The following is a 22,603-nucleotide window of genomic DNA, read 5'->3' as shown; positions in this document are numbered from 1 at the left end:
GGTAGTAGGCGAAAAGTATTAACTGGTCTAAATGAAGGTCAGGGCCCCTGTATATTTTAACTATCATCTATCATTTCAACAAATTTGTATTGGCAGTGCCATTGAAGGATTTAACAGCAGACCACACAGTGGTGGAGCAGGGAGAGGTAAGTATTGCAAGTGGTAGAGCAGTGTTCGAGCTGGGGGGAACACTCTCTCGTGGGCGGCGGTACTGGCACAGGGCCCCTCATATTACGACGGTGTGTCTGACGTTGGTTGTGCACCACCACCGTCAGAGACACTTCATTGTACTATGAGGGACCCTGTGCCAGTGCCGTCGCCCAAGAGTGGGCCCACCCACCTGTCCAGGCAAACGGCACTCGCACGGGTGCTTGCACCAGGTGGTGACCACGGCCCTGTGGGGGGAGTCAGCCCATTTTGGGAGGTATAAAAATGGCCTATGGTGGACATTCAGCAGCTGCAAATGGAGGAATTGGAGAAGTCAGTAAGAGGAGACCCAAATCAAGACATTTTTCAGGCAAGCTATGTGTCAGCAGGGGAAGGTGGGGCAAAAATATTTGAAATACATGATTGGTTCATTTTAATGAAGGTTAGATCATCAACATTTCGGGTAGCCAGACGTGTCCTTTTTTCGGTCAGTATTGAACCAGCAGAAGACTCTTTCTGATAGCACACTAGCAGCAGGGCAAGCGAGCTCCTGTAATGCATATTCTGCCAATTCAGGCCAGGTGTCTATTTTTGATACCCAGTAATCAAAGGGAAATGACCTGTGAGGGAGAACATCGATAAGGGAGGAAAAGTAGTTCGTAACCATACTGGACAAATGCTGTCTCCTGTCACTTTGAATCGATGCAGCAGTACCTGTCGTGTCAGCGGTCATTGCGAAATTACTCCACAAACTGGTAAAAAAAAAACCTTTGTCCAACGCCACTTCGGATTTGTGCACCTCTAACACCTCTGCCATGTTGCCGCCTGCAGCTCGTGTGAGAACCATCACCACCGCTGTGTGCTGGGAATGCCTGAACCAAACGGTCTACAAGAGTTGCTTGTTTGGTAGCCAATATTTGCGCAAGGTTCTCATGTGGCATGATATTTCATAATTTTCCTTTATATTGTGGATCCAGGAGGCAGGCCAACCAGTAATCGTCATCGGTCATCATTTTGATAATGCGGGGGTCCCTTTTTAGGATACGCACGGCATAATCAGCCATGTGGGCCAATGTTCCAGGTGTCAATTGACAGCTTGTGCTGGGTTAAGGAGCACTTTCTTGCAAATCAACATCACTTGTGTCCCGCAAAAACCCTGTACCTGACCTTGCAACGCCACCACTTTCTATTGCCCCCTGAGAAGCATCCTCCTCCCATAAATATTCATCCCCATCATCCTCCTCCTCTTCGTCCGCCACCTCATCCAGGAGAGTACCCTGAGCAGACAATGGCTGACTGTCATCAAGGCTTCCCTCCTCCTCGGCTGCAGACGCCTGCTCCTTAATGTGCGTCAAACTTTGCATCAGCAGACGCATTAGTGGGATGCTCATGCTTATGATGGCGTCGTCTGCACTTACCAGCCGTGTGCATTCCTCAAAACACTGAAGGACTTGTAGCTTCGACCACTGCACACCCGACAACTCCATGTCTGCCATCCAAGTGCCTGCCCGTGTATGTGTATCCTCCCACAAATTAATTACAGCACGCTTCTGTTCGCACAGCCTCTGAACCATGTGCAGTGTGGAGTTCCACCTTGTTGCAATGTCGATTATTAGGCGATGCTGGGGAAGATTCAGCAATCGCTGATGGTTCTGCATACGGCTGTAGTGTACTGGCGACCGGCGGATGTGCGAGCAAAGTCTTCGCACCTTCAGGAGCAGGGCTGGTAACTCCGGATAATTTTTAAGGAAGCACTGCACCACCAGGTTCAAGGTGTGAGCCAGGCTAGGTATGTGTTTCAGTTCTGAAAGGGCTATGGCAGCCATAAGATTCCTTCCGTTATCACTGGCTACCTTGCCTGCCTCAAGATGTACACTGCCCAGCCATGACTGAGTTTGTTGCTGCAAGTACTCGGCCAGTACTTCCGCGGTGTGTCTGTTGTCGCACAAACACTTAATTTGTAACACAGCCTGCTGACGCTTACCACTAGCTGTTCCATAATGGGACACCTCGTGTGCAACACTGGCAGCTGCGGATGGAGTGGTCGTGCGACTGCGCTCTGTGGACGAGCTTTCGCTTCTGGAGCAGGAGGAGGAGGAGGGGTGGCGAACGCCTACAGCCAACTGTTTCCTAGACCATGGGCTAGGCAGAACTGTTCCACTATGGCTGTCCCCTGTGGACCCTACATCCACCACATTAACCCAGTGCGCCGTGATGGACACGTAACGTCCCTGGCCATGCCTACTGGTCCATGCATCTGTTGTGAGGTGCATCTTTCCACTGACTGATTGCCTCAGTGCATGGGCAATGCGGTCTTTGACATGCTGGTGGAGGGCTGGGATGGCTTTTCTCGCAAAGAAGTGCCGACTGGGTAGGTCATAGCGTGGTACTGCGTAGGCCATCAGGTCTTTGAAAGCTTTGCTTTCAACCAACCGGTAGGGCATCATCTCTAACGAGATTAGTATAGCAATCTGGGCGTTCAAACCCTGTGTACGCAAGTGAGAGGATGAGTACTTTCTTTTCCTAAAGAGAGTCTCTTGTAGGGTGAGCTGGACTGGAGAGCTGCATATGGTGGAACTAGCGGTGTTGGTGGTGGACATGGCGGATTGAGAGAGGGTTGGTGATGGTATTCTTGATGTTGGCCTACATACAGTGTTTCCTACCAATAACCTTGTGATTCCATGACTGCTTTGGCCTTGCGACGATACCTCCACATTTGTTGCTGGTGGTGTCCTAATCAGTGGGCTAACCGTGAGGAAAGCAATGTAGCGTTGCTGACTACCTTCATTCTGAGCAGGTGCACCAACGGTACGTGACGTTTGGTAGTTAGTCCAGGCTTGCAAGTGCATGCTGGTTAAATGTCTAAGCATGCATGTTGTATTTAAATTTTGAAGATTCTTCGCTCTGCTAAAGGTCTTTGAGCATTTCTTACAGATAACTTTTGACTGATCATTCGGATCTTGGTTAAAAAATTGCCATACTACACTCTTCCTACTATCGAATACCTTTTCAGGCATTTCACGCTGTGCTACTGTTGAGGGAGGATCTAAAGTGATCCTTCACGGTTAACCCAGTGATTTCCAAATTAATATACAAGGTGTTGCCGGCAACTGAAAATGACCAGACGGAGACGTGGGTCTCTGTTTGGGGGGGATCAAGCTGATCTCTCTGGCCCCCGTTTATTCTGTATGACTTATCATAGTCATAGAAATTATACTTCAACCAATCAGCATAAGAGCACGCTCACAGTTCTTAACCTATAAGAATGCAGGAACAGTCTGTGCGTCAAAGCTTCATAGAACAATACACCCTCAGTCTCATATTCTGTTTAGATTGCAACAATCAAGGTCTCATAACAGCTGTAAACTTTAGCCTACTAACAAAATTTATATCAAAACAACAAAATGGAGTCGAAAAGCACAAAATGGAGATTCTTTCTTAATTTCTTCCTTCACATTCCCCTCTAGATAAATTTTGTTAATTAATGTCCAGCATCAGAGGTACTATCCCAAGCTCTAAGCTCGAGGGGTACTGGTCTTCACATGACTGGTGCCATGTTACCAGCCATGGCTGTTGCGGCGTACCCGTCCCCCCTGTATACTAGAATTTACAAATAACAATTATTGATAACAGTAGTGGGGATCTTTTGAAGATAGCCATGCGCTTGGCTTCAACATCTTCATCAGGTAACTTTGTGAAATCGGTGTAGAGAAGAGCAGGGGTGGCAACGCTTTTGGTTTCATCATTAGTTGTCTTAGTGCAGAATTTCCTAATACACACAGAAATACACCAAAAAAAAAGTTTTAGTATTACATACATAACAAGGATAAAGGCAGCGATATGTAACAAACTTTGCAAGATTCCAGCTATCCAGCCCCCAAATCCCTTAAACCAATTTGCTGGATTAAGAAAGGAGAAGGTGTCTGCCCACCAACTGTCCTTATTACGGTCATTGTCTTTATTATATTAATCTCTGAGTCTTTGAATGTCCTCTAACTTAAACTTCATAGTGTTATTGGGATCTATATAATGACAGCATGCGGGTCCAATAACCTGACACATACCACCCTGTGCTGCTGTTACAGTACTACAGTATATTAATTAGTAACTATGATAAGTTGGTTTTGGACAGCAACAGTAGTATATTAAATATATCCAATATATCCCAAATTTGATCATCTAGAAAATCTGTGGCCCTAACCAATGTATCCCACATTTGTGTAATCATAGGGTAAATGAAAATAGAACTGACAATTTTATTGGCTATACCCATCTGTGCTACTAATCTTTCATGATATTGGACAAACTTATTATTCAAGGATATTGAGGAATTTAGGCTGTCCCATGTGGTTACCAATATTATTATATGGAAATACGAAAAAACAAAACATTATATCCCCTTATTTGCTACTAGTCTGTTTGACCAGCTTGCAGTGCGATGCGTAGATCCACGTCGGCCTTCCTTCCAGCTTTACTGACATAGAAATGATACTGAGGACTTGGTAGGGACCGTTATACAAGGGTTCTAGTCCATATTTTCTGACATGCCTTTTCACGACCACAAAACCACCAGACTTTAAATTGTGACAAGTGTCGGTTTCCGCTGAATCTGGAAGGGAAGAAGAAACTAAAACATGGGTGTTAGCAAGATTTTTACTAAACTGAATAACATATTGAACAGCACGGTCTGTTTCTTCTGACAACTACTGAGACTGGAAATTTGCAACTGAGGGTCTAGCACCAAACAATATCTCATATGGGGACAGGCCATGTTTTGCAATAGGGGTGTAGTACGAGTGTGGTACAGTACAATGGGTAGGAGCTCTGGCCATGGAGCCGTAGTCTCCTGCATCATTTTGGTCAATTGTCCCTTCAGTGTGCCATTCAGTCTCTCAACTTTCCAACTGGATTGTGGATTGTACAGAGTATGGAGGGCTACAGTAGATCCAAGCATTGTCAGCACCTCCTGATACACATGAGAAGAAAAGGCCGGGCCTTGGTCACTTTCAACGACTTCTGGAACACCATATCTGCATATAACTTCCATCACCAATTTCTTCGCTGTAGTCTTTGCAGTCATGTTGGTAACCGGGAATGCTTCAGGCCAACTGGAGAACATGTCGACAACCACCAGACAATATTCATACCTTCCAGACTTAGGCAACGTGATATGGTTCACCTGGAGCCTTTGGAACAGATAGTCGGACTTAGCAAGGTGCTTCTGGGGTACACATTGAAGTTGACCGGGATTGCAGGTCTGACAGATATTTCATGCACGGTTGAGTGCTGTCAGGACTGTAGAAATACCTGGAGCCCAGTAGAATTTTTGTACCAGGGCTAGGGCCTGTTTTTTTTCCTCAATGTGTGGGCCCATGTGCCCACGTGGCAATAGCAGGATACATCCGCTTAGGGAGACACAGAAATTGGTCCTTTTTCCAGAGACCATTGTCCATACATGCTCCATCAGCCTTCCACTGCTTCACTTCTTCCTTTTGGGGACATTCTCTGCATCGTCATTAAGCGGTCTCGCGGGGTCCGACAGAAAACCTCAGTATGTCGTCGATCATCAGGTTCCTGTAGAGTCAGTGTTTCTTGTGACTGTTTACGCTGAGAGCGTGTGGTCACCATAGTTGGTATGTTCAGTTCAACGGGTAGAAAAGCAGCAGCTTTTGCTTGCATATCCACAAAGGCGTTACCAACAGTGTGTGGACTTTTCCTAGGACCGTGTGCCTTAACTTTGATAATAGCCACCTTTGTAAGTAATTTGATTGAGTCCATGAGGGTTTTAACAGCTTTAGCATTCTTCACTGGAGTCCCGGCGGTGGTAATAAACCCTCGATTGGCCCACAGGGCTCCGAAATCATAAACAATACCAAATGCATACTGTGAGTCCGTGTATATATTAGCCCGCCTGTCTTTGGCCAGAACACATGCAGTAGACAGAGCCTGAAGTTCTGCTTCTTGTGCTGACAGTGAGGGAGGGAGTGCAGCTGCGTGCACCACAGTGTCTTCCGTAGTAACAGCGTATCCGGTGTAAAATCTGCCAAAATCATCAGCATATCTTGAACCGTCTTTCAGGGCATTGTAGAGAGGTTGCATTATACGGGATGCGTCCGGTATCCACTGACGACAATAAGTACATAGTCCAAGAAAACGCTGGAGTTCAGTCGCATCTTTTGGAAAAGGAAGGGCGCTGACGGCTATTTTTCTTTCTTTTGAGAGGTGTCTGACACCCTGAAGGAGACAGTGACCCAAAAATATCACTTGACCAAGGCAGAACTGAAGTTTCGAGGCCGAAACCCGACAGTTCAGATCTGCCAGATACTTGAGGAGTCTAACAGTAGCAACAATGGCTTCCTGCTCTGTTTGTGCACACAACAAAAGATCAGCCACATACTGAAACAGCGTAACATAGGGGTGTTCTAACTGCCAGGGTAAAAGACACTCGCCCATATTTTATTTTTATTTTTTTTGCAAACTGATTGGGACTATTTTGGGCCCCTTGTGGCATAACTGTCCGCGTCAATTGTCATCCCTGATATGTGAATGCAAACAGAAACTGGCAATCTGGGTGTAATGGAATGCTGAAGAAGGCATTGGCAAGGTTGATAACTGTGAACCAAGCAGCATCCTGAGGTATCTGGGACAAAAGAGTATGTGGATTAGGCACCGGAGATTCCAGAACAGTAACTGCATTAACTGCCCGTAGATCTTGTACCAGCCGGTACACAGGGGGTTGGCCGGGTGGGGTCTTTTCTTAATGGGAAACAAGGGCGTGTTACATGGGGAAACACAGGGTACCAGGGCACCATTATCGAGTAACATTTGTATTTGCCCCTTGAGGCACTGCTCCTGATCATGTTTCAAAGGGTATTGATGGACTTTAGAAAAAGGGGCACCAGGTTTGAGAAACACTTTTACTGGTTCTACAGGCATTATTGGGGGTGGATCTGGGCCTATCAGGGCCATCATAACCGTGGGAAGGGCATGTAGGATACAGATCTCATTGTGTTCATCTGCATAGGGGTTATATAACGTAAGAAACATCTGAGCATCATCTTGGAATTATATTCTGGAGCAGAACTGTGATAATAAATCTGCCCCCAGTAAATTTACCGAACATATAGAAGAGATTACGAACTGAGCAGTAACTTCAGGGAAAGGTCCCACAGGGATGGGTTTTGTAAGAGTATGTTTATTGGGCCTGCCATCTACTCTAATTAAAACAAGCTCTTGATCTGAGAATTTGCATGGCGGGGCTGGGGAGTGAGATTCCCAGACATAGGGTTAAAAAAGATATTGGATTTGTGTAAGGTGGGGAGGGCAGGAGCTGAAGTCTGTGGGCCACTGATAAGGAACGTCCTTGTACTGCGGTGGGGGCTAGAGCAGTGTTTGGAGCGGGAATTGCTGTGGCTACTGGTTTAACCCTTGCCTTTCCTGCTGGGCTAAATTCTTTTGAAAACTCTTTACTATTTTCAATGCATCATCTGGAGTGGAAGTCTCGATATCAGGTCTAACTGACATCATTGCCTCTTTCAATTCAGATTTAAGGCCGGACATTAAAGCTACTACAAAAAGGTGTGAATGGGCTTTATTATACAATGAGAATCCCAAATCTTTAAACACTACCATAAGACGCCCATAAAACTTCTCGGCAGTCTCCCCCTTGTCCTGTGTGACATCTGTGAGGGAGGTAGCTTGGTCCGCTAATCTATCTTGTGCCCAAACTTTTAAAGCATTACAGAAATCAACACCACTCTCATATGTTCCCCCATCCAGGTTCACATTATACATTATGCCACCCTCAATAATTGGAAAATATCCCTCCCCAGCCCTCACTTGGAGTAAGTGTAACAGATCTCTCCGGGGAGTGGAATAAATTCGCTGCTATTTGTCTATAGAAGGCCATGGGGGAGGTTTCTGGATCGGGTAATTGGTTACAAAGGGTGTCTATCTGCGATGGAGAAAAGGGGGTATACTTTGGCCTGTCAGGAGTAGTTTTCACATCATCTTCAAACTCTGATATTACTGACTCGGGGGCGGGAGGAGGTGGCGGTAGTACAGGCACAGAAGGCATGTGCTGTGGAGGTGGTGCAGGAGGCTCTGTTACAGTTAGATATTGTATTGCCTGAATCGGACCTCCTCCAATTTTATGGGGTTTTCCTGTATACAGCACTCTATTGCTGATACTATAACCATGGCGGCATCCTTCCTGGGATATTGGAAGATACCGGCAGAGATTAATGGTATGGCCATTGTACGTTGAGGCATCGTACCGGGAGGAACGGAGGAGGCATACAGGATTGCGTTCTGGACAGCCTCAGTAAGTAACTGTTGGGACTTGGGAATGTTGGTAGGATTATACCGTGGCCCCACTGCATGTATTACATATTGACACGGAAACTGTCCTGCTCTGGTTGCTGCGACCTGTCCTGTTTCTACCTGGCCATAAGTTTGTATATATGAATTAGATTCTTCCTGTATCATGGGTCCACCTTTCTGTGAAATCATTGCAGCCAGTCCTCCAGCATGTCGGAGCTGGTTATCTGCGGCATATACTATGGCCCCAACATGTTGTTTTGTGAGATCCCCTGTCCCTATCCTAAAGAGCACATCATGACGGTGGGGTCCAAGAATAACATTAGAATACATTTCCTGGAAATCTTCTATCTCCTCTGTTGATCCTCAATTTGCTATATATCAACCACTCAACTTGAAGCAGGTGAATCTTTTACCAATCTTTCAATCACACTGATAACACAGGTCAACAAAAAAAAAAAATTTTTCTGGTGTCCAAAATAATTTAATGAATTTGGGGTATTTTTGGGGTGCTGATTCTGAATATGCTATCAGTTTTGCCAGATTGGCTCAAGTTTTTGACATTTTTGGTATCTTATTTATAGCACTTGTTGGTAAATGCGACGCATCATCTCATTAATTTCTTTGGATTAGTACTTGAACTGAGCAGTTCTCAATATAGTTTTGTGTTTTTTAGTGTTCTAAAAGTTTGTTCATAGCTTGATTTTTGCACTAACTTTATGTTGTTGTCTGTTTTCCAGTGAAAAGCATGAATTCATCAAGAAGAAGTTGTCTTAACTATCCAGACTCATTCTGTTACATTTGTGGTGAATACACACTGCCAAAACATAGAAGAAACATAACAGACTTCGTAAAAAAAGTGTATTTTGCCTATATTGGGGTTATGCTTGGGGACCAAGACAAGTTTTGGGCACCACACATAGTGTGCAAAGCATGTATCGAATTATTACGAAAATGGAGCAAAGGACAAAGAAAAAGCTTCAAATTTGGTGTTCCAATGGTGTGGAGAGAGCCAAAAAATCATCATGATGACTGTTATTTCTGTGCAGTGCAAGTGCAAGGATTCAATAAGCATAAGAAACGAAAATGGGAGTAACATGGAATCTGCAAGAAGGCCTGTCCCTCATTGTGAAGATGTGCCTGTACCTGTGTTTACCATAAATAACAGTCATCATGATGATTTTTTGGCTCTCTCCACACCATTGGAACACCAAATTTGAAGCTTTTTCTTTGTCCTTTGCTCCATTTTTGTAATAATTCATTCGATACATGCTTTGCACACTATGTGTGGTGCCCAAAACTTGTCTTGGTCCCCAAGCATAACCCCAAAATAGGCAAAATACACTTTTTTTACGAAGTCTGTTATGTTTCTTCTATGTTTTGGCAGTGTGTATTCACCACAAATGTAACAGAATGAGTCTGGATCGTTAAGACAACTTCTTCTTGATGAGTTCATGCTTTTCACTGGAAAACAGACAACAACATAAAGTTAGTGCAAAAATCAAGCTATGAACAAACTTTTAGAACACTAATTAACACAAAACTATATTGAGAACTGCTCAGTTCAAGTACTAATCCAAAGAAATTAATGAGATGATGCGTCGCATTTACCAACAAGTGCTATAAATAAGATACCAAAAATCTCAAAAACTTGAGCCAATCTGGCAAAACTGATGACATATTCAGAATCAGCACCCCAAAAATACCCTAAATTCGATGAAATATCTTTGGCACCAAAAATGCTGTTGACCAGTGATAATCAAACAATCACTTACAAATTTCCTTCTAAAACTAGGCACTAGATTTCACTTTCAATTTACAATATTTCTTTGTACTTCAAAACAATATTGTCGCTTTAAACAAAACACAGATCTACCAGTGCGTAATCTACACCAAGAAAATATAGTGAAACTCAAGAGCGCAGCCACGTGCGCGCCCCCTCCCTACCAGAAACAGCATAGATAAGAAAATCACAGCATTCCTCAGCGCAGAAGGGAGAAAGCAACAGCGCAGCTGCTCGACCCCTCCCATCGGATATTTTAGAGATAAACACAGAAATGGAATACAGCAGTTCTCAGACTTAATTAATTTCTACAAAATCTTCATCGCACAATTCACATACCAGAACACCTTAGGAAAAAAACAATAATTGACAATATTTTCCCTGCATTCCTGACAGATTTCTTTCCCATCTTTGAGCTAACAATATCAAATTCATCACACAATTCAAAATCTTCTTCTTCCATAATGGAAACATGACTCTCCTTTAGAGCTAAATACCCTTACTTAGTCGTGCATAGTACTAGAGCGGCCGTATAGTCTATTCCACTAGGGTTTACCTGTCCCCCGCTGGGACACCCAAAATCGCGGTACTCAGCGAAAGGAGGAGGGCGTCTCAGACTAAACCCTCCGGACACCTCTGGATATATATATTGTATACCTATATATTCCTGAGTTACGCATCCTACCCAATCTTCGATCACCTCACCGCGCCTGATTCTAACAGTGATCAGGAATTCAGGATATTTTGACTATAAAGAGAATTACATCACTGGTCAATCCGGGGTGTCCGTCCCTTATGAGGTACGGTTCGAGCACTGGGCTCCCAACAGAACTACACCTCTATATGATTCCACCCAAAAATCATCCCGCCTCCGGGGACAAACCTCAGATCCTCTTTGCAGCAACAAACACAGGAAAACCACACCAAACGGTCAGTCTGGACAGTATAACTGCCAACTTACCGTGGTTGTTGTGGGGGATGATCAGTCCCAATTTTCCAGTGCCTGCGTCCGGTCCGAGGGTCCTTTGTCTTGTTGTCCTCCGGGGGGCAGAGGCGTTCCTGTTTGGTGCCCCACGTTCTTGGGCGCCAACTGTTGAGTGAGGATCTAAAGTGATCCTTCACGGTTAACCCAGTGATTTCCAAATTAATATACAAGGTGTTGCCGGCAACTGAATATGACCAGACGGAGACGTGTGTCTCTGTTTGGGGGGGATCAAGCTGATCTCTCTGGCCCCCATTTATTCTGTATGACTTATCATAGCCATAGAAATTATACTTCAACCAATCAGCATAAGAACACGCTCACAGTTCTTAACCTATAAGAATGCAGGAACAGTCTGTGCGTCAAAGCTTCATAGAACAATACACCCTCAGTCTCATATTCTGTTTAGATTGCAACAATCAAGGTCTCATAAAAGCTGTAAACTTTAGCCTACTAACAAAATTTATATCAAAACAACAAAATGGAGTCGAAAAGCACAAAATGGAGATTCTTTCTTAATTTCTTCCTTCACACTACTTTCACCGGAGGGCCACGCTGTCCTAAAACTGTTTTTGGTTTTGACACACGTTTTTGGCCTGATACGGGCCTGCCAGATGACAGCTGTTGAGATGTAGATGGCTGCTGCAGATCATCCTCCTCCGCTTCTGAGCTACTGGCAGCGGCACCCTCTTCCCCCAATGGCTGCCAATCTGGGTCAACAACTGGGTCATCTATCACCTCCTCTTCAATGTGATGTGCACCTTCCTCTGTGTCACCGTGTAAGGTGCTATAGCATTCGGGACGGGGCACCATAGTCTCATCAGGGTCAGATTCTGGCTCAGTACACTGCGAGGGCAATGTAGTGATCTGAGTCAATGGAACAGCATAATAATCTAGCTGTGGCTGTGCATCAGTGCACTCCATGTCCGATTCATCTTGTAATGGCCAGTTAACAATTTCCCTTTCTAACCCAGGCACGGTATGTGTAAAGAGCTCCATGGAGTAACCTGTAGTGTCACCTGACGCATCCTTCACTTGGTTTGCTCCCGGTCTTGTTCCTGACCGGGAGCATCCACTGACGACTCGCTGCTTTTATATTTGGAACTTTGTGAAGAGGAGGCGAAAGAGCTAGAGGCTGAGTCAGCAAGGAAAGCCAAAACTTTTTCCTGCTGCTCCAGCTTTAAAAGCTGTTTTCCTACTCCCAGATAAGGGAGCCTTTGAGGCCTTGTGTAGCCAGACGATGACGCTGGCTCAACACCTCCAGCCTTAGGTGCTATTGTGATTTTGCAACTCCCACCAGATGCACCACCACCATCAGTACCAGCTGGCAACCACCGCCCACGGCCTCTTCCACCAGACTTCCTCATTTTTTGGAAAATCTAACCAAAATAACAACCGTTATATGGTACTGTAAAACAAGGTAGAAGGTGTATATACACTTGTTGAGAATTTAAATCTCCCTTTTTTTGGGGAGACTGAACCAAAACTCAGGCCCAGTGTATAAAACAACACGATGTACGGGGCAGAAAGTGGCTGGCTGATATACGACAAACTAACAGGACTGAAGTATATCCACTTTGTGAGAATTTGAATCTCACTTTTTTGGGGGGAGACTGAACCAAAACTCAGGCCCAGTGTATAACACAACACAATGTACGTGGCAGAAAGTGGCTGGCTAATATACGACAAACTAGCAGGACTGAAGTATATCCACTTTGTGAGAATTTGAATCTCACTTTTTTTGGGGGGAAACTAAACCAAAACTCGGGCCCAGTGTGTAACACAACACAATGTACGTGGCAGAAAGTGGCTGGCTGATATACGACAAACTAACAGGACTGAAGTATATCCACTTTGTGAGAATTTGAATCTCACTTTTTTGGGGGGGAGACTGAACCAAAACTCAGGCCCAGTGTATAAAACAACACAATGTACGTGGCAGAAAGTGGCTGGCTGATATACGACAAACTAACAGGACTGAAGTATATCAACTTTGTGAGAATTTGAATCTCACTTTTTTTTTTTGGAGACTGAACCAAAACTCAGGCCCAGTGTATAAAACAACACAATGTAAGTGGCAGAAAGTGGCTGGAAGATATATGAAAAAAATACAAGGACTGTAGTACAATTTCAATCTCCCTACAATGATCTCAGGACAAGTATGGCAGCAATAAAAAGGACTGCTGCACACAAAAGTGTGGACAAATGAACAAGATAGCTGGGGGACGCAGCACCCACCCTGTTGGCCTATCGGCTTGAGTATGTTTTTTGGTTTGACGTTGGTGTACTCTAATATATTGTTCTTGTTTTTTTTCCTGCTGCATTGTCACGGAACTGGTTCGGCTGGAGCCAGTATCTGGGTGCATACTGCAGAGTAGGAGCTAATCTTTTTATGTCTACTTAGTGTCAGCCTCCTAGAGGCAGCAGCATAACACCCATGGTCCTGTGTCACCCATTGAGTGGCTCAGAGAAAAGGATTTTACGATGAGTACACAAAAATCCCTGTTTTTTATCCTTCTGTGTTAAGAAACATTGAAAAGTTAGCTTAGGATGCCCCCATTAAGGTCAAGCCCTCCTATAATGCAGTATTTTCCACTTCTCCCACGAGAGCAGCACCTGAGGGAGGGTACCAGACAATCAAGGACAGGAAACCTACTCAATAAAAGGGCGTTACCTCTCCGCATCAGTTTGATTTCTTGTCCTTGAGGGAACCTAGAAGAGGGATACATTTAGGACTTACCCAGGTCTTGAGGGTGTGCATGGACAGGATGACTTCCGAACTGAAGATACCATCTCTGGCTAAGAGGTCAGGCGTGCAGGCAGAGACCTCTTGGTAAAAGTCTATTGCCGACATGAGGTCCCAGGTATGCACACGCCTGGAATGCTAGAGTGCCACGCTGAGTGCGCCGGGACATGCCCGGTCTGTGCATGCACCGGGTGTGCTGGTGAAAGACCCGGCACACCCCAGTGACGATCCAGCCTTCATCTCCGGTACACTAGACTAAACATCAGTATGGCGAGTGATCTCCGTTGACCTTGTTAAACAGGTCCCTTTCTCTATGTATTTTATACTAGTGAAGGCCCATGAAATGTAGCACCAAGCACAATAATAAAGAATACGCTGTGCATGGATAATCTACCCAGCATATATAGCTCTGGCAAAAATTAAGAGACTACTGCAAAATTGTCAGTTTGTCTGATTTTTCTCTCTATAGGTATATTTTTGAGTAAAATATAAATTGTTCTTTTATTCTATAAACTTCTGACAACATGTCTCCGAATTTCCAAGCAATGCATTTTGTATTTTTTTCTGAAAAGAAAAAATGGTCAAAATTAAAAAAAATATATGCAAGTGCTTTCAGACCTCAAATAATGCAAAGAAAACAAGGTCATAATCATTTAGAAACAACAATACTAATGTTTTAACTCAGGAAGAGTTCAGAAATCAATATTTTATGGAATAACCATGATTTTTAAGCACAGCTTTCATGTGTCTTGGCATGCTTTCACACTGTTTCTAGCGCAAAAATGTAAGCAGTTCTTTGTTTGATGGCTTGTGACTATCCATCATCCTATTGATTACATTCCAGAGGTTTTCAATGGGGTTCAGGTCTGGAGATTGGGCTGCCCATGACAGGGTTTTGATGTGGTGGTCTCTTAATTTTTGCCAGAACTGTATATAAAGAGACTATGTCCCTGTTAAGACCATCTCTGAAGAAACCCTCAGCTTTGCTATGTATCTAAAATCCATAATTAAATCAGAAGTTGAAGACTCCTTGAAATTTCTAATTAAGCAAGAGGGGGCAAAAAGAGGGAAAAAAAAACGTCAGGCATCAGATTTAGATGGATCGGTAAAATTGCAGGATAGACATGTATCAGACTCCTCTTCTGTCTCCTCGGACAGTGATACGGGGGTAGGCTGTGTTTTCTGGCGGAAGACACAGACAAGTTAGAGCCATCAGGGCAACCATGGGGACATCAGATACGAAAACCCCTAGAACAGTCCAGGACATCATGTTCCGGGGTTTGGAGCAAAAGAGAAGGCGTACATTCCCTGTCAATGAGAAAATTAAAATGCTCCTTGATAGGGAATGGAAGAAATGGACAAAAATAATGCAGAGATTTATTTTAAACTGTCACGGACGTGGTTTGTGGAACCACTATGCCACGGACCGCAGAAAGCCTGGAGGGGCGTTACTAAGCGATCACCTGAATGTTCACTAGAGCCTCTGATGGTGAGGTTAGACTTGGCTCCCAATGCACGCCAGGTGCCAGTCCAGAACAGACCAACGGTCGCGCAGCAGCTGGACCCGAAAGGACAGACTGGATGGAGCAGCAGGCAGAGCTTGCATCAGAGTGCAGCTGACCAAGTTCGTATCCGAGTGCAGCAGTTTATGTCAGAGAGCAGCAGACAGGTCTGCATCAGCGTTCAGCAAGCAGGAATTGCATCAGCGTGCAGCAGACAGGATTTGCATCAGAGTGCAGCAGGCAGTAATTACACTAAAGTGCAGCAGGCAGGATTTGCATCAGAGTGCAGAAAGCAGGATTTGCACTAGCATGCAGCAAACAGGACTTGCACTGGTATGCGACCTTGCACAACATAGATTGTAAACAGAAGGTTGCTCAGGCACCTCCCCAATGGGGAGGAAGTAATATATACATAATGTCCAACAGCCATTGGCTGGGGAGGAAATAGCAAGTACACTCTACAATTGCCACTTGGGCATCCTCACCAAGTTCTGCAAGAGTGGTACCATGTCCTCCGCTAATGGCTGCCGGGGTCGTAAGGTTTTACAATCACCCACTTTGGTTCAATTTAGCTTTCTTTAAGGCACTATTATCTTCCCCGGGTTTAGGTTATGATGGATCCTGGTTGTAACTTGTTTCAGATTATTTTGCTCCACTGCTGTGTGTCGTAGGAGAAGATATAATCCACCATGGGGGATAAGAAGTTTTTTTCCAACAAGTGGCAGCGCCGCTATCAATATCTGAAAGCTACAATGAAGTGATTTGATCCTGGGGCATCATTTCTTTATTGTACTAATTGCCCAGTCACCTACCCACCACAATGCAGGTGCCAATGTCCAACAAAACAAGAAATGGTGGGGTTTTTTTTTGCACCATTACATTCTACTTTGATTTCTCTTTCCCTGTCACATCGCATTCTATAATAAAATGAATGGTGCCATTCTAAACTATAGTTAAAAAAAAAAACAAGCCCTTATGCGGCAATGTCATCTTCTCTTGGAAAAAGAGGAGAGGAAAATTACAGGGCAAAAATGGAAAATGCCTCCGTTGGGCGTTACCGGCCTCAGGCTGAATAAACTGCACTTGGCCGGCGAGGGGTTAAAGTAAGGCTGGTGAATTACAAGAAGTGAAACAGAAACTAATCCTGTTCTCCTTTACACAAGGATAAAGTTCAGTCTGATGAGGAGAGTGAGAAGAAAAGTAAGTACGACACAGAGTTAGCTTGTGGTCCTTCTGCGACAGACGCATCTGCTGTTTTATTCAGTGTTCTTGCCTTTTATGATTTTCCTGCTACCCTCCAGGAGGAGGGAGAATAGTTAAGGGGTTATTCAGCAGATTTTTTACTTTCCCTATGGGGCAGAGCACTTAGCAGGTAGTTGCCCTGCGACTATCTCTTCTGGCTCAGAGTACAGTGGATCAAAACACGTGAGCACAGCTATAGTGGTGCACAGGTAGGTTCCCAAACCATATACATGTAATTATAAAGAACCTGGCACTCAACTTAAATTTGAGATTTTTTATTCTGTAGTACGATCAAAATGTTTCGGCCTGGTATGGCCTTCGTCAGTTACTACAAGATTATAAGCAAAATAAACAATTACATTCGTCTGTAGTTACATATGTGAATATATACAAAAAATGAAAAACCAAAAAGGAAACAAGAAGCAAGGAAACAAGGTATATACAGTGAATCATGCGGTCATAATGTGTAGCTTGCTGGAAATCTAATACAACTGGAGGAGCCAACACTACCACCCAGAGCCCCCTAATGTGGGTGAATAAGGTGGAGAGAGTATAAAAATGTGCGTACCGTACGGTAGAATGACTGAGTGTCCACTCAGTAGATCTGATGGTTCTATGATATATCTAAGTTGTGAAAAGAGGGGAAAAAAATCCGCTGTATTGAGAGACAAAAAACATAGAAATAGGGATAGGGGTGCACTTGTGCACATAACGTGAAGTCCCCTAGGAGATAAGCGGTACCTGAATTATGCTTTTTGAGGCGAGCAGAAAGCACATCTGAGTGCTGTGAATGAAAGTAAATTGGTCTGGTAAGGCTTAGGACTGTGAGTCCGCGTCATGGTGGCAGGAGGTAGTTGGGGGTATTACCTGATGTTGTGCGGGTCTTGACGCGGTGTCCACCGCTGTCGGTGTGATGCCCGAATGTGAGAGTGCCTGTGCGGCGTTCCTTTAGTGTGGAACGGCCGTGCCGGAAATGACGTACCGGAAGTGGCCGTGTACCGCTGTCGTGACTGACAGAATTATGTCAGCCAACCAGAGGATGCTGTCAAGGGGGAGGCGGGACAACTAGATTTGTGTACCGTTGCATAGATACCGCTAGAGATACCGCTAGAGAGTTGTGGAAAGAACGTAAGATAATGGCCGCATTGGTGGACGAGGAGGGTGATATGTGCTCTATCCACTGTGCCCCGCTGAGAGGAAGAAGAGTCCTGGAGTTTCAATATAATCGGCTCTAGGGAGACAGATAGACATTGTTAAGAATATTGAAATATCAGTAATAAGATTAAATAACATGATGTAGATTTCTTCATAGTAATATTAGGGTTGAACAATTAATAAAATGTTCAATTCTCTAGTTGCCTACTCCTGGCCTAATGGATATTGATCATGTGCACTAAAGAAATACACCAGACACAGTCAGCTGTAACTCTCCTTGATCAATGTGTGGCTCAGCTCCAAGAAGGGAAGTTTATTAGTCAAACACAATGTTATATATCTCCTGTAAGGGGGCTCGGTTAGCTCTAAAATGGGAGTGATCTGATGTATTTCATTGGTTAGTGGGTTGGGCATGAGCAAGTCCATGGGCGGATCCATGAGGTCATCAGGGTGGGCGTCGCTGTGGGTGGATCCATGAGGTCATCAGGGTGGGCGTCATCTTGGATACCAGAGCACACGGCATGCTGATACAGGAAATGGCGGCCATCTTTAGTGTCTTCATTGTTCATCTTGGATACCAGAGCACACGGCTCTGATACAGGAGATGGCGGCCATCTTCAGTGTCTCACTTTGTCTGAGGAAAACCTATGTAAGGTTAAACAATACATGTTATAGGTTGCTTCTCTCAATTATCTTATGTGTTGAGGTTAATTAAGTATTTGATCTTATGGCTCTCCTCAACAGTAACAACAAGATAAATATAGACAGTAAACATCTTTGGTAAATAAACTGGTAAGAGAAGAAGAGAGGTATCAAACCTTATATGAAAGTGAGGTCATAATCTCTATTGAGACCTCTAGGATGTAGGGTATCGAGGGTATGGATCCAAAAGGATTCCCTCTGTTTGAGGGAAGCCAGTCTGTCACCTCCACGTCTGGGTAATGAGATATGTTCAATTACTTGGAACATCAATTGTGAGATGTTATGACCTTTAGATATAAAATGCTGTGGGATGGGTAGAAGTTTGTTCCCACATCTGATCGTAGATTTGTGTTTAGAGATACGCTCTCGGATAGGTCGGGTCGTCTCTCCCACATACAGCATGCCGCATGGACATTTAATAACGTAGATTACGTATGATGATTCACAGGTAAAATAGCTTTTAATCGGGAAAGACCTTCCAGAATGTGGATGGTGGAGTGAATTGCCCCTCAGGACGTTGCTACACTGAGCGCAGTGGAGACATGGGAAGGTCCCTACTCTGGGATTCTGAAGGAACCTTTGTGTGGGTGGTCTTCTGTCAGATCCTAGGTCAGCTCTAACCAGTGAATCTCTGAGATTGCGGGGTCTCCTGAAACAAGGGAGGAATGGTTCCCTGAATTCAGGGAAATTGGGATGGGCAGTTTTGAGCAAATGCCAGTGTTGGCGTATGTTTCTATGGAGTATATAGGCGAATGGGTGGAAGGTGTGAACGAAAGGAATGCGATTTTGCTTTTGAGATTTTGGACCGGTGGAGTGGTTGATTGATTGGGATTCTTGAAGAATTGAATCTGGGTAGCCTCTTGCTTGAAATTTAGCCTTCATTTCAGATACTCTTTGTGTTCGTAATTCAATGTCCGAGACTATGCGGGTTACCCGCTGAATTTGGGATTTGGGAATTGCCTTCTTGATGGCCTGGGGGTGCCAGCTCTGGTAATGTAATAGGCTGTTCCTGTCTGTGTTTTTAATGTGGATATCCGTACTCAAATTGCCCATTTGATCTTTAATGACTACTGTATCCAGGAAGTTCATTCTATGGGAATCATGGGCCATGGTAAAGGAGATACCTGGCCATGCTGTATTGAGGAAATCCACAAAAGACAGGAGGGACTCCAACGTTTTCTGGCTCAGAGTAGTCACGGACGGCTCCTGCCGGTGACAGGAAATCGACAGAGCCATTCCTTCTCTTCCGCTCTGCTCTGTTGACATGATGTTAATTGTCATCCAGCTCAGCCTAACACAGCAAAGAGCCGGCTGTCAATCAACATGGCGCCAGCAGATGGGAGAGAAGGAGCTGCCCTGTTTGTAACATCACAGGAAGCAGGAGAAGATCATTGTAGGGCAGCACAGATGACAAGTGTTTAGCCCCAAAGAGAAAATTAACAAAAAAGAAGTCCTGGATAACCCTTATAAAGAAAAAAAATCATTTTTTTTATTTACACGGCGTGCATCCTCTACTGGTTCTGGAACAGGTTATCTTTTTCTTCTGTGCCACTCCATTCCAAAGTTATGCCCCAGGTAACAATAGTGAAAATTTCCCCTTAACATGCAAAACGATCTGAATAAGATGTCTAAAGGGCAAACACTCTGCAGTTGAGGTGTAATATTGATAAATGTAGAGTAATGCACCGAGGACAGAGTAATCCTACTGCTGTATATACATTAAATGGGAGTATACTCGGGACTACAGAACAGAAGGACCTCCATTCTGGTTATAAGTAAGCTGTGCAGCAGTACTCAATGTCAAGCAGCAGCCGCAAAAGCTAATAGGATTTTAGGATGTATAAAAAGAGCGAGAAAATCCCGCTATCCCAACGTATTGTTACCCCTTTATAAATCACTTGAGACCACATCTAGAATACGGGATCCAAATTTGGGCCTCACATTCTAAAAAAGAAATTCAGAAGTTAGAATCAGTTCAATAACGGGCAATAGATTATTACAAGGGATGGAAGGCCTCTCATATGAGGAGAGGTTGGAAAAGTTGGGCTTGTTTAGCTTAGAAAAAATACGTCTCAGAGGGGATCTCATTTATATGTATAAATACATGGGTGGTCAGTACAGAGGACGGCACATGACTTATTCCTTCCAAAGACCATACTAAGGACCAGGGGGCGCTCATTACTGGAGGAAGAAAGGTGATTCCGGCAGCTACATAGGAAAGGGTTCTTTACAGTTAGAGCAGTCCGACTGTGGAATGCCGACCACAAGAGGTAGTAATGGCCGACTCTATAACAGCTGTTATACAAGGGATGGATGATTTCCTCAGTACAGAACATTATGGGTTATAGATAATTTAGTGACAAAATGTATAATTGGTGGAGAAAGGTTGAACTTGATGGACCGCGGTATTTTTTCATCCTATGTAACTAGGTAACCAACTTAGCATGTACCCTCCGTATTTGCATTTTCTCCTCCGATGCTGGCCTAATCAAAACACGGCCACAGAGATGTCAACAAATCCTCACTTGAGGAGGCTCTTTTGACCTTGAGACCAGTTTTTGCATTTTCCTGAGTCAGCAGGGCAGCTACAGAATAGGCCAAACAGACAGACAAACTCTTCTTCTCTGGCAGGCCACCTGACGATCTGGCTGAGATCACCCAACTGATCTCCCATGTTAGCAAGTATATTTGACCATGCAGACAGTGATTGTATCCATGGGATCTCCTTTACTCAGTGGACACCAAGGATGTATATCTACACGTCCAGATCTGCAAAATTGTTCAGCACGTTATATACTTTGCTCATCCGTGGCTGTCCTGTTTGGTCTAGCCATAGCTCCACAGGTCCGCAAAAAGGTGTTTGGACAGTAATGACTCTCCTCCATCCTCATAGCTAGTCCTTAACTGGATGATGTCATGGTCCTGTCCTGGATGGACATACGGAAGGAATTTCTTTCTCTCCTTCCACAACCTAACCTTTCTGGACAGGCGCGTCAACACAGCCCAAGCCAAAGTCGTAGTTCTTTTGGGTGCTTACTTTTGTATCTACTTACATCTTTCTGACTCTTTTACATTTCCTCCCAGCTATAGGGACCACTGTGCAATCCTCCAACGTCTCCAGAGTCCCCCAATGATACTGACTATAAAATTGGATTGTTAGTTGTCAAAAAAATCCCTTTTTTTAGTGATTTCATTTAAGAAACAGGACACACACAAACTGACTTATCATACAGTAAAGATTTTGTGGCTGACAGTGCTATACATAATAGGCTTAGATGCACACTCGGCATATAGTATCACACATGACAGGCTTAGATGCATACACTCAGCATACAGTATCACACATGACAGGCTTAGAAGCACACACCCGGCATACAGTATCACACATGACAGGCTTAGATGCATACACTCAGCATACAGTATCACACATGACAGGCTTAGAAGCACACACCCGGCATACAGTATCACACATGACAGGCTTAGATGCATACACTCAGCATTCAGTATCACACATGACAGGCTTAGATGCATAATCGGCATACAGTATCATACATGACAAGCTTAGATTCATACAGTATCACACATGACAGGCTTAGATGCATACACTCAGCATACAGTATCACACATGACAGGCTTAGATGCATAATCGGCATACAGTATCATACATGACAAGCTTAGATTCATACAGTATCACACATGACAGGCTTAGATGCGTACACTCAGAATACAGTATCACACATGACAGGCTTAGATGCATACACTCGGCATACAGTATCACACATGACAGGCTTAGGTGCACACACTCGGCATACAGTATCACACATGACATGCTAAGATGCACGCACTCGGCATACAGTATCACACATGACAGGCTTAGATACACACACTCGGCATACAGTATCACACATGACAGGCTTAGATGCACGCACTCGGCATACAGTATCATACATGACAGGCTTAGATGCACACATTCGGCATACAGTATCACACATGACAGGCTTAGATGCACACATTCGGCATACAGT

The 22,603-nt window shown here is 44.3% G+C and overlaps 1 protein-coding gene across 5 annotated transcripts in view; it reads left to right on the top strand.

The window, feature by feature from the left end:
- Window positions 1–8,335: 8,335 nt before the first annotated feature.
- LOC143769437 (uncharacterized) overlaps window positions 8,336–22,603 on the top strand; it is a 44,439-nt gene continuing 30,171 nt past the window's right edge. For 2 of the 5 annotated variants that reach the window (XM_077257993.1, XM_077257960.1), the window contains exon 1: window positions 16,627–16,679. In XM_077257993.1, coding sequence (XP_077114108.1) covers window positions 16,659–16,679 — 21 coding nt within the window. In that variant the 5' untranslated portion in view covers window positions 16,627–16,658. The other 3 variants (XM_077257982.1, XM_077258004.1, XM_077257970.1) reach the window with 3 other exon arrangements.

Source organism: Ranitomeya variabilis, chromosome 1 (genome assembly GCF_051348905.1).
Source record: "Ranitomeya variabilis isolate aRanVar5 chromosome 1, aRanVar5.hap1, whole genome shotgun sequence".
NCBI classification, from domain to species: domain Eukaryota; kingdom Metazoa; phylum Chordata; class Amphibia; order Anura; family Dendrobatidae; genus Ranitomeya; species Ranitomeya variabilis.
Note: the sequence above shows the minus strand (reverse complement) of the source record. Positions and strands in the feature narration are given on the sequence as shown.